Here is an 18,548-nt window from a genome sequence, read left to right as displayed (position 1 = left end):
ATGGCCTTTATTATGTTGAGGTACTTGCCCTCTATACCCATTTTGTTGAGAGTTTTTATCATGAATGTATGTTGAATTTTGTCAAATGCTTTTTCAGCATCTATAGAGATCATCATGTGGTTTTTGTCCTTTTTGAAGATGTGGTGGATGATGTTGATGGATTTTCAAGTGTTGTACCATCCTTGCATCCCTGAGATGAATCCCACTTGGTCATGGTGTATGATCCTTTTGATGTATTTTTGAATTCGGTTTGCTAATATTTTGTTGAGTATTTTTGCATCTATGTTCATCATGTATATTGGTCTGTAATTTTGTTTTTTTGGGGGTCTTTGCCTGGTTTTGGTATTAGAGTGATGCAGGCTTCATAGAATGAGTTTTGAAATATTCCCTCTAATATTTTTTGGAAAACTTTAAGGAGAATGGGTATTGTCTTCTCTATATGTGTGATATAATTCAGAGCTGAATCCATCTGTCCTGGGGGTTTTGTTCTTGGGTATGTTTTGATTACCAATTCAATTTCGTTGCTGGTAATTGGTCTGTTTAGATTTTCTCTTCCTTGCTTGGTCAGCCTTGGAAGGTTGCATTTTTCTAGGACATTGTCCATTTCTTCTAGGTTTTCCAGCTTGTTAGCATATAGATTCACATAGCATACTCTAATAATTCTTTGATGTTGATGATTTTTATTGTGAAGTCTCTTTCAGGAAGATTGATGAGTTCAGTTTCACTTGGCCTTTTTTGTGGAGTTGTGAGATTTTGGGTTGAAAGAGGTTTGTTTGATGTGTCATACTTGTATGTGGCGCCCTCTACTGCCCAGAAGCTCTGCTCTCTGGAGTTCCTCAGCCCCTGGAGTGATGTCAGGGGTCACAGGGCAAAAAGCGCTGGTGCCTGGTGGGATGGTAGAGCTGTTTCCTGCTTCCCGGCTACTGTGCCTGTCTCCACTGTCAGAACCAGTGGGCTGAGTGCACAGGTGTAAGCCTCTATGCTCTGCGTTTATATCTGCGGTAGGTGTGGGGGGCCTCTCTGTGACTGGCCTGCCAGCAGGGCAAGAGATGTCAGTTTGTGAGCGGTGCCGGCCATCTGGGAGGAAGGCGCAGCTGGCTGCATATCACTGTGGGCGGCGTCAGAGCTGCCTAGCCAGCCAGGGGGATGGAACACAGAAGCTCTTAAAAGTTCCCCACCTGCTGGGCAGAGAGCTCCTAGATGATTTTGTCCACCTGTGTTTGCCCCTTTAGCAGCCCTCTTGCTGTGAGGAAGTCTCTCAGACTGCCGGTCTTTCTTTTGTCCTAGAGCAGCTGGGTGTGGATCCCTGTTTTCCACAAGCTGCTGGAATCTCAATCTCTTCAAGTATTCTGCCTCTCTTAGCTTTCCATCTCCACTAATCTCCAGAGCATCATGCAATGTAGGTTCGTGCTCCTAGAGCAGATCTCCAGGACTGGGTGTGCAGCAGTCCTAGGCTTCCACCCCACTCCCTGTTCTGTTTCTCTTCCTCCCTCTGGTGAGTTGTATTGGGGGAAGGGCTTGGGTTCCACTGAGGTCACAACTTTGTTATGTTACCCTTTTGCATGAGGTCTGCCCTTTTCTCCAGGTATATGCAGTCTGGTACAGCCTTCTTCTTGCTCTTTCAGAATGAGTCGTATTAACTATGTTTTCATATTACATGTCATTTTGGGAGGAGGTCTCTCTCACCTCTTACACTGCCATCGTTAGTCCATCCCTTGTACAGATTTTTAAAAGTTAAGTAAGCATATATCTTTTTACATGTTGGCTATTCATGGTTTATTTTCATTTCATGCCTTATACAGCAGTTTTTCAGAAGTTAATTTTTTCCAAATTTTGAAGCATTTTTCGTTCAGTTTTCATTGACTTCCACTCCCTTCTCTTTTAGGCCATGCTGGTGTGTCTGCAAGCATGATGAAGAAGAGGACATCCCACAAGTAAGAGATTCTGAAATGTGCCTCTTAGACAGGAGGTTGTGGCCTTTGATTATCTGGGACACAAAACCACTAATGTGGCCCCTGCCCCTCCAGTGGGAAGTTGTTGCTCCTGCAGCCAGCCTCACGTGGCCTTGCTGCGTAACTGAGTAGAGGTGTGCAGTTGTATCAGTGTCCCTTCCCTTCTCCTTGACCTCATCTGAGTTCCTGGGTCCATCCTCCTTTCTCTGGAAACCTTTGGATCATGATTCCCGTCCAGTTTAAAGGGAGCTAGACTGAGGGAAGGAGGCTCCAGCCGGGCAAGGGTGGCAGGCGCAAGGTAGGCAGGCCTCTCCTGCTTGTTTCCTTGTGGAGTCTGCAGGCTTGTGGTGTTTGGCTTCCTCTCTGAGTCTTGGATCTGCTGTTGGATAAGGAGCTCCTTGTGGGCCGAGGCCCTAGCTTATGCTTGAGGGCCTGGCTAGCACAGTGCCTGACACACTCTCACTGCCTTAGGACATTGTCAAGTGAATGAAAAGCTTGTAATTTAGAGAAAGCATGTGCATGTTGAAAGGTTATTAAATAGATGTGTGTTTTAAGTGACAAGTGTGCTATAAGTCCCAAATTCCATAGGTACCTGAGCACAGAAGCCAATTTTTTCTCCTTTAAGTTTTGTGTGTAACATAGTTATATCCAAGAAGAAAATTGAGATACTATAACAGTAATAATTTCTACTCATTCTGTGTCATATTTAATAATACCCCCAGGTACTGGTGATGGGAACCACTTGGACAACCGGTTCCGATTTGTGAGTCTTGATCATAGAGTGTTATGGGTGAAAGAGACCCTTCTTGGCCTAGCACCTCCTGGGCCCCTCACTGTGGTTATTTCCAGCTTACACATGTTGCAAAGTTGTGGCTCTTAGTCACTACACTGGAGTAGCTGAAGGGCAGGTGGGGCCCTTGGTGTTGTGGAGGGTCTGGGTGTGAATAAAAGGGCCTGTTCAGAGTTTTTGGTGATCAAACCAAACTTGCCTATTATTTACATGAGTACATGGATGTGGATGCATGAGCTAATATTTGTGATATTTCATTCACGGGTGACCTGGCATGTAAAAGTGTGACAGTGAGGTAGATAAGCTCTAAGCCCCCCACTTGCCCATTATCTCCATAAATCTGCTACATCCAAGTACCTGATCACTCATCTCCCTCCATTGTCACATCAGTGCCCTAAATTGCAAACCATCTCTTGGCACAAACAGGATAGCAATTAAATCAAATGATGAGCCATAGATTCGAGGTAATGATGAAAAATAACAGTGGGCCTAACATCCAAAAGACAAACAGCAAATGTTGACAAGGATGTGGAGAAAGGGGAACCCTCCTACACTGCTGGTGGGAATGTAAACTAGTTCAACCATTGTGGAAAGCAGTATGGAGGTTCCTCAAAAAACTAAAAATAGAAATACCATTTGACCCAGGAATTCCACTCCTAGGAATTTACCCTAAGAATACGGCAACCCAGTTTGGATAAGACATATGCACCCCTATGTTTATCGCAGCAGTATTTACAATAGCCAAGAAATGGAAGCAACCTAAGTGTCCATCAGTAGGTGAATGGATAAAGAAGATGCGGTACATACACACAATGGAATATTATTCAGCCATAAGAAGAAAACAAATCCTACCATTTGCAACATCATGGATGGGGCTAGAGGGTATTATGCTCAGTGAAATAAGCCAGGGGGAGAAAGACAAGTACCAAATGATTTCACTCATCTGTGGAGTATAAGAACAAAGAAAAAACTGAAGGAAAAAAACAGCAGCAGACTCACAAAACCCAAGAATGGACTAACAGTTACCAAAGGGAAAGGGACTGGGGAGGATGGGTGGGAAGGGAGGGATAAGGGGAAAAGAGGCATTACAGTTAGCACACATAATGTAGCGGGGGGGTACATGGGAAAGGCAGTGTAAGCAGAGAAGACAGGTAATGACTCTATAGCATCTTGCTGTGCTGATGGACAGTGACTGTAATTGGGTATGTGTGGGGGACTTGATATTAGGGGGAATCTAGTGACCATAATGTGTTGAAGTAATTGTACATTAATGATACCAAAATAAAATAAATAAAAAAAACAATGGGAAAGAAAAGCAAATTACACACTAACTTTGCAAGACTAGAACTGTTCATGTAGAGCAGATTTTGCCAGTTAGGGTATTGCCAGTTTTACCATGGCCTTAAGATTGTAATGCGTTGTGTTTTATCAATTTGTACACATTTCCAGATAGGTATGATTAAATATTCACTTAGGATTTCAGGCATTTGTGGGTCTGAACTTTTGGGCCTGTTATTAATATATTTGGTTTCAAGGAGGTTTCATATGCCTCATCTTGGGCAGTATTTGTTTGTTAACTCACAACTGGGATGTACTAGTTCCTTTCTCCTTGAACTACAAGGAATAAACACATACCTGTTACATGTTTGCAGTTCATATGTGCAGCAGCCCAAAAAAGATCTTGTCTTGTATGCGCCACAATCGAGGAACATGATTTGATGTTTTCATCAAAGGTGTGCTTGCCTCACTGGGTGGAAGCCATGACTGTGTTACTGTGTAGCAAAGAGGGAAGTTGAAATGAAAAGTTGGCAGTCACATTTCCCTTTTTTTCCTAAACTCAGTGCAATAAAGGTGGGTAGAGTAGAAAAAAAGACCCAAGCAAAAGTTACCATGTTTCACAAATGATGGTTTTTACTAGTTGCCCATCGGAAGGCTAGCAGGGCGGGGCTGGTGGCAGGTGTGGCCCAGTAGCTGGCTTTGGATTGGAAGCCAGCTGGCCGCCTTTGCCAGTCTCTTTGCCTGGCACTCAGCTGACTTGTGTCTACAAATCGTAGTGTTGATAGTGGGGTTTCAGCTTTTCAGCATAGAAACTTTTCAACAAATTAAATGTTTAGGATATACCACATACAGAGAAGCAGTGCTGGAGCCTCACTCTGCCCTTGCCTGCCTCTGTTGCAGCCTTCTGGGGAGTAGGTCCCTAGGACTCCTTGCATGTCCTGCTCAGGAGCCATTGTTTCCCACCTTGATTCAGGGAGGCTGAGCAGTAGCTCCATATGCAGGCACCTCTGCTGGCTTGGCAGTCACAGGAGAGGCTGTGAGATGAGTGCCATCTGAGCCAGTGTCCTGAGAACAGTAGTCACTGTCCCAGGTGTGTGGAGTTGGGCCTGGGGTACTTGGAGCAACTTCCTGCCCTAGAAACTGTGACATAGCTGGTGGCATTTGTTTTTAAGGCAAATGGAAGCGAAGGCCTGTGTATCCTGCAGGCCAGGCCCCTTGCTGTGTTTTGGGGCAAACTGGGGGACAGGCCTTTCAGAAGGTTGGCTGGGAAATGCATCCACAATGAATTGCATCTTGAGTATGGTTGGAGCATCTAAGGTGAATTTAACTGTAATGGTTCTTTGCAAATGTAAATCTGGTGGTTTTTCTTTCCTAATTTGAGGGGTGGAATTTCCTTTCAGGATGCTGCCTGGAAGTGTGACTTAGCATTGGTGCATTTTCCACTAACCTCCATGTAGGAGATGAGCAGGAGCTGGTACACACTGAACAGTGGTGTTGGCAGGGAGTGTTTCCTTCCCCTTTATGGACATGTATCCTAGTCACTAGCACTGTATACTTGTGCCTGCTGTGGTCTTTACGGCATCCCTGTGCAGTTTGAACCAGGAACCCTTTTATGCACATACCTGTTAAAGCCCCTGTAAGGAACCTGTCTGAGGCCCTGTAAATAGGACTCAGCAGGACAGTCTGACTTCAGAATGCATACCCCTACCCCAAAGCACTGTTCTGTTGTCTCATATCTGAAAAATGAGTTATTTCAGTCATAAACACACAGACTAGAAAACTATTGGCACAGGTATCTACATGAAGCATGGTGTTGACAGTCTTATATCAGCCAAAACATGTAATACTGTCTCATCAACCTTCAGTAACTATTACACCAGTGAAGGCCAGTAGCGCTTTGGGGGCCCTCGAGGCATGTGGATGTGTGCCATAGTCTCTGGTGTTTTGAGGGTACGTGGTGTGTAGACATCATAAGGCAAAGAATCCCTAGTGCTGGGGTGGGAAGCTGAGTTTTTTCTTCTGTTTCTTTCTCGACCCTTTAAGCTAGGTAGGTCATTACCGACTGTAGACCTTGTGCTAAGCAGCAAGGACAAAGAAGCAGTATTTTCTCTCTCTCTTTAGTGGTGTGCGTCCTGCAAAAGACAGCTACTTTGATGTAATCCTTGTTTTCTTCTGAAATCTCCTGGAACACAGAGTAAGACAGCTGCTTTTACATCACAGACTAAAACAGAACAAGGAAAGCATGTCAGTCGCTCGGTTATATAACAAAATGGATGGTGTGTGACAGGTACTTACTGGTTTGTAGTTGTAGTAGCTGAAAATTTAACAAACAAGTGTGGTGCCCTTTAAATATTGGCTACCAACATGAGCTATTTAGTGCCTGATGAGGGCTAGCTGTCAGTGAAAGTCATTAAGGGAGTATAGGTAAAAGATGGAGGGTCTTTAACACAGGATTTCTACTCTTGATGACAAAATAATATGAATAGTACTTTCAAAACTTTAAAATACATGAATATCTCTGTGGGGAAGTTGGGGTTCCTATGGCCAGGATCCTCACTGAACTTAAACCACTTGATGCTGTAACTGGCCTGTTGCTAGGCTACCACTTCCACACCTGTAGGCAATAAGCTATTATTGCATTATGTAGAGAGCTTGGCCCAGTGTTCTGGGCGGGGGCAGAGACGCTAGTGCTCAACCTGCCGCTGAGAGAACAAGTCGGGTAATAAACTCTTTCACCCCAAGAACGTTCTGCTGTCATTTCTTTGGTCACATTGAATCCATACTCTGGGGCTGAAATCCATTGGCAAGACACCAAAGAAATGACAGTAGAACGTTCTGGGTGAAAGGGTTATATACCCAACTTTATTTCCATGGTGGTAGGTCAACCACCAAAATCTTGTCCACTCAGAGCGAGTCTGCATGCAGCAAGCCAGTCTCTGTCTCTGGGTTTCTCCGCCCACATAGCCGTCCTTTAGGCCTCTCTGCCTGCATAGCTGTCCTCTGGGCCTCTCTGCCTGCACAACCGTCCTCTGGGCCTCTGTCCTCTACGCTGCCACCACTCCTGCCTCTGCTCTGCTCCCTTACAGCCTTGCAACCATGCCACCATGTTGCCCAGAGCACTAGGTGGAGAGGCTCTTTATATAGGGTCATAGCAATGTATTGCCCACATGTGTGTAGTGAGCTAGCCAGCTAGGGCCAGGTGAGAATCCTGGCCACAGGAACTTTCATTTTATCCACACTCTACCCCTCCAGGATTCTCTCCTCTTAAGCTCTGTGCCCTCAATCCTCTGCAATGGTCCCTGTGTGAGAAAACTGGAGTATTGTAACCAAATTCCATAATAACAACAGAGGCTATGACAACATACAAATAACAAAAATTACAACCAATTATAATAACGCTCAAATCTGAGGAGATCCATTGCATCCAGGCTGTATTTAAACCAGTTATAACAAATTATAATGACCCTCAAGCCAGAGAGGATCGATTGCCACCAAGTGATTATCCTGGTTGTATTCAAATCAATTCTACTCAAATGAGTTAACCGAAAGGACTATGGGTGGGCCTTACAGTACTCACCTTCTCCTGCCTCTCCAGTAAAAAGTCTTGCAGACACACAGGCCGATCCTGTTGCTTTATGTCTGCCTTCTGTATTATCTTCAGCCAGAACTGCTGCTCTGGTCTCAATTGCCACAGCTCCAGTCATCCAATTTCTTTCTGTCTCCTCCTGCCTTTTCAAACCAACCTACATCTGCATCCTCGTGACCTTCACAGGTCCCTTTAAATTCTTCCTGCGAGAAGCAGACCGTATTTCCTATTGTGCTTGAGCCTGAGGATACAAGCAGGGCATGGAGTGTTCCACAGCCTGAGGAGGGGGCCGCACCCCTCCTGGAGGAACCCACGGTTGCCAAGTCCTTCTGGCTTTCCACCAGGTGGGGTCTCAACTGGGGCTGATGCCTCTGGCATCAGCAGAGCCTCCACCCACCCTGTTCGTCAAACCTCTGCTCCTCCATTTCTGGGGCTGATGGCTCCACTACATCCTTCACTTGCCCCATGGCACCTGGCAGCCCGCATTCCCGTGCTACTCCTTCCAGGGCTGCTGCTTCCTCTTGAGCCACAGCCCTTCTGGGTGACGCCATTTCAGTCAGCTTTCTTTTGGGGTGGAGCCCAGTCCTCCATCTGTTCACAGTACCACATGTCCACAGAGGACACTCGAATGTCTTCCCGTCCATAGGTGCAGCCGCTGAAACACTCCTTCCATGAGGGCAGCCTGCTCTTTTTTCTTGGTCACCAATGAACCCTGCAGACTGTCGCCAATTGTCTTGCCAATGGGTTTCAGCCCCAGGCAAGTTCACTATGGATTCAATGTGACTAAAGAAATGACAGTAGAACGTTCTTGGGGTGAAAGGGTTATATCCAACTTTATTTCCATGGTGGCAGGTCAGCCACTAAAATCTCATCCATTCAGAGCGAGTCTGCTTGCAGCAAGCCTGTCTCTTCCTCTGGGCCCCTCTGCCTGCACAGCCATCCTCTAAGCCTCTGTCCTCGACGCTGCCACCATTCCAGCCTTTGCTTTCCTGCATCCTTGCAGCCTTGCAGCCGTGTCACCATGTTGCCCAGAGCACTGGGTGGGGGCTCTGTAATATAGAGTTAATAGCAATGTATTGCCCACACGTGTGTAGTGAGCTAGCCAACCAGGATCTGGTGAGAATCCTGCCCACAGGAACTTTCATTTCATTCACATTTGGTCACACTGAATCTATAGCTAACTTGCCTGTGGCTGAAATCCATTGGCAAGACAATTGGAAACAGTTGGCAGAGTTCATTGTTGACCAAGGAAAAAGACAGGCTGCCCTTATGGGAGGGATGCTTCAGCAGGCTACCCCTGTGAATGGGGAGACAGTGGATTGTCCCCCAGTGGGTATGTGGTCTGAGGTGGCTTGCCTCCTAGAGGGCTGGGCCCCACCCCGGGACTGGAGGCAGGTGGAGGTGACACCTGAGGTAGTAGGGGTGGTCCTTGGTATAGTAAGTAGGTCTTTTGAAAGACAGAGTGCCCGTGAGGCAGCAGGGACTGTGGGTTGGCTGCTTCTCACAGTACTAAAAAAGTCCACAGAAGAGAAGGACATGCTCCTGAAAAAGACCCAAGAAATGGCAGCATGAGAATGCGAGCTGCAAACTGCTATGGATTCCCTGAGGAAGGAAATGGCATTGATGTGAGAGGAGGCAGCACGAGAATGCCAGCAGCAAGGTGCCGTTGAAGAGATAAAATATTCCTTACAGAATGAGATGGCAGCATTGCCAGGTGCTCTGAGGGAGGAAGAGGCCATCAAGGAAAAAGACGAACTCCTGAGGGAAGCACAGGTGGAGGCGGCACAAGAATGCCAATGGCAAAGCATTGAGGTGAAGGTAAAGAGAGCTTCTGAAGACTGAGCTAGCATTGGTGCGAGGCGCTGTAGAAAAGGTAAAGGTTGTAGCAGAGGAGGCACTAGGGGGAGGGGAGAGAAAGGTGCTATCAGCCCCGGAAATGAAGGAGCTGGGGAAGGATGAAGGGATGGTGCTGGGGGCACTGGTGCCTCCTGTATTGAAAGCACACCCAGTGGTTGTAAAGAAAACAGACACAGCAGTCGAGGGTTCCCCAAGTGGAGGTGCAGTCCCCTCCCCAGATCGTGGAACACTCTATGGTCCATCCCTGTACTCAGGCTGAGCTGGTGGATTTGGGCTCCCGGTTTAGACAGAAGCCCTCAGAGTCAGTATCAGCTTGGCTCCTGCGTCTATGGGACTTAGGGGTGGATGGGATTGTTCTGTCGGGATCAGAGATAGGAAAGCTGGCTTCCCTGACAGTGCAGCCTGCTTTGAGGCAACAATTACAAAATGCACATCAAGACCCCAGGGAGTCACCCCCTTCTCGATTGGCTTATGGCTGCCGTGGAGCCCAATCCAGGTGATCTGCCATCCTCCCCTGCTAGATGGTAGGCATATGCTGAGCTCTTTAACAGGTGCTATGGGAGCTAGACATAAGAAATGCCATCTATAGTCCAGAGAATCATGGCCCAGATGAGGAACCTTTCACTATAGAGATGAGAAACATTGTGTTTCAAATGGCTCCCACATCCCTCTTTGGGTCTCTAGTGGCCACTCTGGCCCCTTACTTAGGGCAGCCCATAAGCGAGGTTACATGTACAGTAGCTGGCTTAGAGGAGGCTGAAGCAATGAGAACATGGAAAGAAATAAGGTGTGCTACTTAGAAGAAGAATTTAAATGGCCCATCAAGGTTACGAGGACCCAGATGTGGCTTGATTTAATACAGGCCAGGAGCAGATGGGAGGAAATCAGATGGGAAGTCAAATAGGATCTTACTGGAGCTATGGCAACAATTGAAACCAGAGCAGCAATTCCAGCCATTAAGACCAAAGAGGCAGAGGTCAGAGACAGAGCCACAAGTCCAGCCTGTGTGTTTGCAAGACTTCGTGCTGGAGAACGAACCAACCTCACTTGAGCCCACACAGGAAGGTGATTGGGGAACACGGTTTGACTGAGGGGAAGGTCAAGGTATCTGCCCTGAGGGACCAGTGGGGGACTGGAGGCCACATGTTGAAATTGCTAAGGGGAAGGTCAAGGTGTCTGCCCTGAGGGACCAGTGGGGGACCGGAGGCCACATGTTGAAGTAGCTACCCATTGGTCCCCAGTGAACATACAACGTGTCCTGGCTCTGGTGGACATGGGCTGAATGTTCACTGATTCATGGTAACCCTGAGCGGTTCCCCGGGACCCCCACTGTCATAGATAGATATGGGGGTGAGGCTATCAGAGTGAAACAAGCCCAAACCCCTTTGGGAATAGGGTGTCCACCCCCAAAAGAGTATACTGTGTATAACTCTCCCATTCCTGAATATATTTTGGGGATTGATATCCTGCAGGGTCTGTGGTTGCAGCACTGCAGGTGTGTTCAGACTGAGAGTATGTGTGGTGAAGGCAGTTCTGAGGGGACATGCTAGGCACCCGCCCATAACTTTGCCTGTGTCTCGGTGGGTGACTAATACCAAACAGTATAAACTGCCTGGAGGGCATAAAGAGATTGGAGAAACCCTCCAGGAACTGGAAAGGTGGGTATTATAAAGCCCACCCATAGTCCTTTCAATTCCCCAGAGTGGCCAGTAAAAAAGCCAGATGACTCCTGGCATATGACTGTGGATTACAGAGAACTGAATAATGTCATACCCCCTGTGCTGTCTACTCCATTGCAGACCTAATGGATACCCTCAGCCTTGAGCTAGGAACATATAGCATTATGTGGTAGCTCTTGCTAATGCCTTCTTTTCCATTGACATTGAGCAGGAAAGTCAGGAAAAGTTTGCCTTCACGTTGGAAGGATGGCAATGGACTTTGACCATCCTCCCACAGGGATACCTCCACAGCCCCACCATCTGTTATGGACTTGTAGCCTAGGACTTGGCTACATGGGAGAAACCATGAACGGTGCAGCTGTACCATTATATTGATGATGTCATGCTCATGTCCGATTCTCTCTCAGATCTAGAAGGCGCAGCACCTAGACTGCTGCAATATCTACAGGAGAAAGAATGGGCTGTGAACAGTACCAAAGTTCAGGGACCTGGTTTGTCTGTCAAATTCTTGGGGTTGTCTAGTTGGATAAGATCAAAGTTATACCAGAAGTAGTTATAGATAAAGTCCAGGCCTTTCCTACCCCCACAACTGTAGCATTGCTGCAGGAGTTTCTGGGTCTTCTAGGCTACTGGAGAGTGTTTGTCCCACACTTGGCACAAATTCTGAAGCCCTTATACCGATTGGTATGAAAGGGCATCAGGTGGGACTGGGATGAGACATGTGCATCTGCCTTTACTACAGCAAAACGGGCAGTCAGGGCCATGCAGGCCTTGAGTGTGATAGACCCATTAAGGCCCTGTGAGCTCAATGTTCATGTGACTGAAGACGATTAAGGCTGGGGTCTCTGGCAGCGGCTTGAACAAACTCGCCAACCTGTTGGATTCTGGTTACAACTCTGGAAAGGGGCAGAGGTACAATACACTTTGATAGAAAAACAACTGGCTGCTGTGTATCACGCCTTGCTGGCTACAGAACCCATCACCGGAATGTCCCCGATAAAGGTAATAACCACCTATCCCATCTTGGAGTGGGTATGAGACTGGACTCAAAAGCCAAGGAGTGGTGTGGCGCAAACAGCCACACTAGCCAGGTGGGGTGCTTACCTACAGCAGCACAGTACCCTCTAGTAGTCCCTTGAGTGAAGAACTACAACACTTATTGGTGCCAGTGACATATACTAGTGAAAAGTTGGAACAACTTTCTTTTGAACCATTAGTAGCAGAGAGTACCTATCGGGAGGTACTATATCCGAAGAGCCCTTATATCCAAAGATGCATGGTACACAGATGGCTCCAGCTGTGGGCAGCTCCCAAAATGGAGGACTGTAGCTTTCCATCCAAATACTGAGACAATATGGATGGAAGATGTGAGAGGGGAAGAGCAGTCAGTGGGCGGAGTTGTGGGCTGTCTTCCAGGAGCCCTCCCCTGTAGTTGTCTGCACTGACAACTGAGCTGTCTATCGGGGCTTGACCCTGTGACTACCAACGTTGTACCATGCCAAGTGGTTGGTTGGTCACCGATCCTTTTGGGGACAAGAATTGTGGCAAGACTTATGTGCCTGTGGTCAGACTAAAATGAGTACAGTATACCATGTGACAGGTCATTTGTCACTGGCATCCCCAGGAAATGATGAAGCATATAAATTGGCCCAGATACATTGGTTTGAAGGAAAGCCTGCCTCTGATGTAGCCCAATGGTTACATTAGCGTTTGTTGCATGCAGGGCAAAAGACAATGTGGGCTGTAGCCCGTCTGTGGGGCTTGCCTCCTTTGAAGAAATTAGTAGAGCCCGGCAGGAGTGTGTAGTGTGCTCCAAAAGGGACTTCCACCGAGTTCCACAGCAGCATGGGACAATAGCTAAGGGGCCAATATCCCTCGTCAGGTGGCAGATAGACTTTATTGGGCCTCTACCTGTGTCAAAAGGGTATCAGTATGCCATGACTTGTGTGGACACAGCTACTGGACTTCTGGTTGCTTTTCCTACCTGTTGTGCAGACCAGCAGATGACCAAAAGAGTCCTGGAGCGTCTCTTTGCTGCCTATGGTCGACCACAAGTAATTTGAGAGGGATCAGGACACCCATTTTACTGGACATACACTGCAAGAATGGGTGCAGCAGTTGGGAATCAAATTGAAATTTCACGTGCCATACAATCCTACCACGGCAGGCCTGATAGAGAGGCACAATGGCTTGTTAACATCCGGACTTAAGTCAGATACCAGTAGTCTGTGGGGATAATCAGTCCGCTTGTGGACCGTGCTACAACATTTAAATTGAGAGACCCCAAAGGAGTTCTGAGCCCTGTAGACATGTCAACGCATATGGCTGCCTCTTCTATACAACTGCATGTACAAACCAAGGAAGAATCACTGAAGCTGAGGTTTGGCCACCAGAATATTATCTTGCTGCCAGCACCAGCTGCATTAAACCCTGGAGACTCCATTGAGTGGATGTGGCCTTGGACCTTTTGACACATGGACCAACAATGGCTGGCTCTCCTGGCACCCTGGGGACAAGGCCTGGAAGCTGGCCTCCTGTGCATTCCTGGGATAACAGCAGAGTGACTCCCAAAGATCACAGTAGTATATCCTGAACGACCAGAGTTAGGAGCAATCTTACCGGTGATTTGTGTTTTATCATTATGGTCAGTGCATGCAGCTCCAGTAGCACTATATGTAGACCCTTCTGTAACCCCCATGGGGAGAAGAGTCAAAGTATGATATACTAGACCTGGACTGGACCCCTTTTCTGCTACAGTCCTATCACAGGACCACTCTCTTGTATGCATCCTACCTGATGGACAAGGTTTGCCTATGTTGGTGTCATTAAGACATGTGTATCTTACTGCCCCTAAGGTCTTTGTGGATCGGAAACCTCCTGTGGCTTGAGGATTATTATAATTTTTGTTCAAAATCTTGTTGTATCTTAATTTTTGTTGCTATCTCTAAGTTATTCCCCCTAAGGTCTTAGTGGGTTGGGAACCTCCTCTGGTTTGAGGATTATTATGATTTTTGTTACCTGTATCAAAATCTTGTTGTATCTTAATTTTTGTTATCTCTAAGTTGTTGTTATCCTCTGTTGCTGTTGTGGAATCTGGTCACAGTGTTCCAGCTTTCTCGCACAGGGACCATTGCCCAAGATTGAGAGCATGTAGATTGTAAGGCGAGAATCCTGGAGGGGTGGAGTATGGGGAAGTTGGGGTTCCTGTGGCCAGGATCCTCACTGAACTTAAACCACTTGATGCTGTAACTGGCCTGTTGCTAGGCTCCTGCTTCCACACCCATAGGCAATAAGCTATTATTGCACTATACAGAGAGCTCTGCCCAGTGCTCTGGTTGGAGGCAGAAACACTAGTGCTCGACCTACCACCAGGAGAACAAGCCAGGTAATAAATGCTTTCATCCCAAGAATGTTCTACTGTCATTTCTTTGGTCACACTGAATCCATAGCGACTTGCCCCCGGGGTTGAAACTCCCTGGCAAGACAATGTCCTACAGTCTCGATTTACTTTTTGGGAACATGGATGCATGTTCGTTCTGAATTAGTGCTCCCCACATGTGGTGTTTGGTCAGCAGCACCTGGGAGCTTGTTGGAAGTTTGTGGTCCTTCTCAAGCCCTACCCAGTGGGATCAGAATCTCTGGAGAGGCCTGGAAGTTTCTTTTCACAAACTCTCCAGGTGATTGGATGCATGCCAGCCTGTGAGGAACACTTGCCTAAACCATTGTGGGAGGTAGTGTGTCAGGCTCATCAGAGAACTGAGCCAGGCTGTGTGAAATCCGAACACAGTTGACAGGGTAGAATTGGCTGGATGCTGTGTAATTGGTCACCATTTACTCCCGCTGAAAGTGTGAGAAGAGCCTGAGCCTTCAGCACAGAAGTTAGGGTATCCTAATGAAGTCAGCTGCTTTCAGACACTGCTTTTTTCTTGAACTATTTGTTTAAAGAAGTAGCTTTTGAGGGGAAGAAACAAAGAACGTGATCATAGGTGTTTAATTCTGGTCTTTGCTTTCATTTGTGAAATGTATGGGCCTGGGCATGATGCTGCTTTTGTCTGCCTCAGTTGTGAGTGTGGATGCCCAGGTTGAATGAAAAGTCCTGGACCTGTGAACAGCATCATGGTTTATTGGCTGCCTGGTTAACTGTAGTTAGAAAGATTTCTTTCCCAAGAAAATGTAAGAGATTGAAGGCTGTTGCAGACGCAGACATCTGGGGTGAACTAAGTCAGAACCACTATATTAAAGGGGCCTCGTTTTAAAAAAAAAACTAAAGTGTTGCCCACACATCTCCATTTGTGCCGCTCTTAGATGATGGAAGTGTCCAGAGATGACCAAACTGTTTCTGTTCTTTTCATACTTCTTCCAGTAACCTGACATGTTCCTGTTCATTTGCTTTGATATGTACTGTTTCAACTCATGTAAACAGTTTCAGTTATTAGTTATGATTTTTCACTAAATTAGCAATTTAAAAGTAAAGTAAAATTTAAGAATTTGTTTAATATATAATTTTTAACTTTTCAAGGTATGGGAAATTCAAAATACACACAAAAATAGTGTAGTGTATAGTGTACATGGTGAATCCCTGTCACCTGCTGTCAACAGCTACCAACATTTTGCCCAATAACTAGGTATTCAGGGAAGTTCTAAACCTTATCTTCAAGAATAACTTAAATCAATTTATTAACACTATGTACTTCTCCACCCTTAATATTAAACAATATTTTATATTATAAATTAAAAGTATTTTTTAAACACTCTTCCTTGTGAACTTTGACTTCAAGGGCATTCAAGGCCCAGTTTTTTGGCTTCTGGAAAACTTGGCTTCTGCTTTTAAAGGTAGTATTAGCTAATTATGTGTTTCTTTTGCCTTCAGTGTTCATTGGGGTGAATACTGTCTTTGTCACCTCTGCCTTTTCAGTCAATTTAAGTTGTTAGATGAATTGGGCAGAAATAGTATCTATGTAAGACCTTTAATTCTTGTGGAGCTAATGAAATGAAGTTCTAAAAGTAGAATTAGCCCTGACTAGTGAAAGGCAGTAGAAATAAGATAACAGAACTGATAATATCAAAAAGTATAAATCTGTTTTTATATGTAATTCCTTGCAGAATTAGGACATGTTGTATTAACTTAGCAGTAATTAACTTAAAAAGTGTGTTTGCCTGCCTGTAAATATCAGGTGCTTAAGTCATTGTAGGAAACATTGAAAGCACAGGTAAAGACAGAGGAAGAAAATCATTTCTAGTGCCATCATTCAGGGACTATAACTGTTAACATTTAATGTATATTTTGAAAGTCTTTTTTCTACATATCTTTATGGATAAGTGTGTATATAAAATTTCTCATGTGGTTGTATTTTCTACATTTTTGGATTTTTTAAGTCTTTGAGTTCTTTGGCTTTAATGTGAATCCCACTCACCCAACACCAAATGAAATTCCCTACATATATGTATAACAGTGACAACATTATACAGAGCAGTCATAGCAATATAGCTCCATTTAGGTTTCCGGACCCAATTCCCATGTGTGTGAGTATGTGGGAGGTAGTCTTCCCACACATAACTAACACAAGCAATTCTCAAACACCAGTAGGGTGTCAGAGAACTCAACTCAATTCTGATGCTGTCTGCCTGGAGACAGCACCAGGTTAAAGGCTCCGTCCCACAAGCCTGCCCTCCATCCCCCACTCTAGGCACCAGTCGCAGGCCCCAGGTGGTTCCCTGCGCTGCTGACCTACTGTCTACAGACTGGAGGTTCCCATGACCTCCCCATTGGGTTTGATTGATTTTCTTAGAGCCGCTCACAGAACTCAGGAAAGCACTTACGTTTACTAGTTTAATAAAGCAGACCATGAAGGATACAAGGTAACAGCCAGATGCAGAGAAGACACAGGGCAAGGTCCTAAATAAAGGAGCTTCTAATCCTCGTGGAGCTTGGGGCCTGGCTGGGTGGCAGGTGGAGGCCTTCTGGCTGACTTGGCCTCTGGCCCCTCCCTGGGGTTGGGATAGGATCCAAAAATCTTCCATTAACATGACAAAACACCATTTCACCTTTAAGACTGTGGTGTTCTCAGGAACTGTGGATCAAGACCAATATACCTGAGAAATACATATTTGGTCATATGAATGACCAAATAGTATTTCTTGTAACTCATTAATTATATCCCAGACAGCCTGTAGTCACTCCTGCTGTAGACAGGTAACTGTTGAGTCCATGGGACCTGCTGCTGCTCGCTCTTCCCAGTGTGCCCTTGTGAGCTACTGGTAGCATTGCCAGTGGTGGTGTATTTCTGCATACCCGTTTTCTTTGAATAAACTCCTAGGCACAGAATCACAAATTGTTTGCTAGGAGGTTTATATCCATATACCCAACCATAATTTGCATTAAAGTAACTCCTCAAAATCTGCGGTTTCTGTTACTGATGTAGAAAGGCCATCCTATCAGCAGACCAGAACACAGGAGTTTCTGGAAGGGATAAAGCATATGGCAACAGATTAATATAAAAACTAAGCTGAACTGAGGAGTTCTCAGCCAGTTAGGGCTGAAAACTCAAAAAGTAGGTATTCAGACTAGACCTGAGGATGTGCAGGTCAGAGACCGCCAAGGCTGGCTGCCATGTCCGGCTCCTTTGGAGAGGAACTGGCTATAGCGGGCAGGCAGGCAGCAGATCCTCACTTACAGCCTGGCTCCTGCCTCTGCTGCTTACCAGAACCCGTGCTGCTTCACCAACACACCAGAAACCCTGACTTGGCCTAAATACACCACAGCTACAGGTACACTTAATCTTGGCTTACATCTAACATAGGAACACCAGGCGTCATCAGGCACCTGTGGAGCACTGCCAGCATGAAAAGCAATCATACACAGAGCTAGCCAGGAATCAGCACATGGGAGGAAGGCCAACACTCGGGCGACACCTGGTCCAGCACAAAGACCAGCCTGAAAAGTTCCCAGAGAGTCAGGAGAGAAAGCATTGCCCTCTGAAATGAGAAGGCAGGTTCATTGAAAAGGAAATGCATTCAAGATGAACAATCAGTTTGTAGGAATTAAAGGTATTAAGATACTCATTAAAGAGGCTGAAATTCAAGCCTACATATTTTACCTAATCTGAGGAAAAAGGAGCTCAGATTTCTTGAACAGCTAAGGGAAATGATATCACAGAGGGCCACTCTAAACATACTCCCTTGGTGTGATAGGGGTTCAGAAAGGGGGTGGGCAGGCTGCCAGGTAAGTGGGAAAGGCAGCTTTGCACAGCTCTTTACACTGACTAAGTGGTGATGAGGGGTGATTAAAAACACGTCACAAGTCCTGGTGACATTTCAGAATCCAGGAACAGAGAACTTTGTAAAAGCAACTCAGAGAAAAACAGATTCCCTTCATAGGAACCAAGGATCCAGTTGGCGTCTGATGT

At 46.0% G+C, this 18,548-nt stretch overlaps 1 protein-coding gene across 6 annotated transcripts in view; it reads left to right on the top strand.

The window, feature by feature from the left end:
- Window positions 1–18,548, top strand: part of SPIN1 (spindlin 1) — a 98,727-nt gene that overhangs the window by 51,296 nt on the left and 28,883 nt on the right. For all 6 annotated transcript variants that reach the window (XM_036896894.2, XM_036896898.2, XM_036896895.2 and 3 more), the window contains one exon: window positions 1,886–1,934. In XM_036896894.2, the coding sequence (XP_036752789.1) occupies window positions 1,886–1,934 (49 nt within the window). The remainder of the gene's footprint in view (window positions 1–1,885; window positions 1,935–18,548) is intronic.

This window comes from Manis pentadactyla, chromosome 3 (genome assembly GCF_030020395.1).
Source record: "Manis pentadactyla isolate mManPen7 chromosome 3, mManPen7.hap1, whole genome shotgun sequence".
NCBI classification, from domain to species: Eukaryota; Metazoa; Chordata; class Mammalia; order Pholidota; family Manidae; genus Manis; species Manis pentadactyla.
Note: the sequence above shows the minus strand (reverse complement) of the source record. Positions and strands in the feature narration are given on the sequence as shown.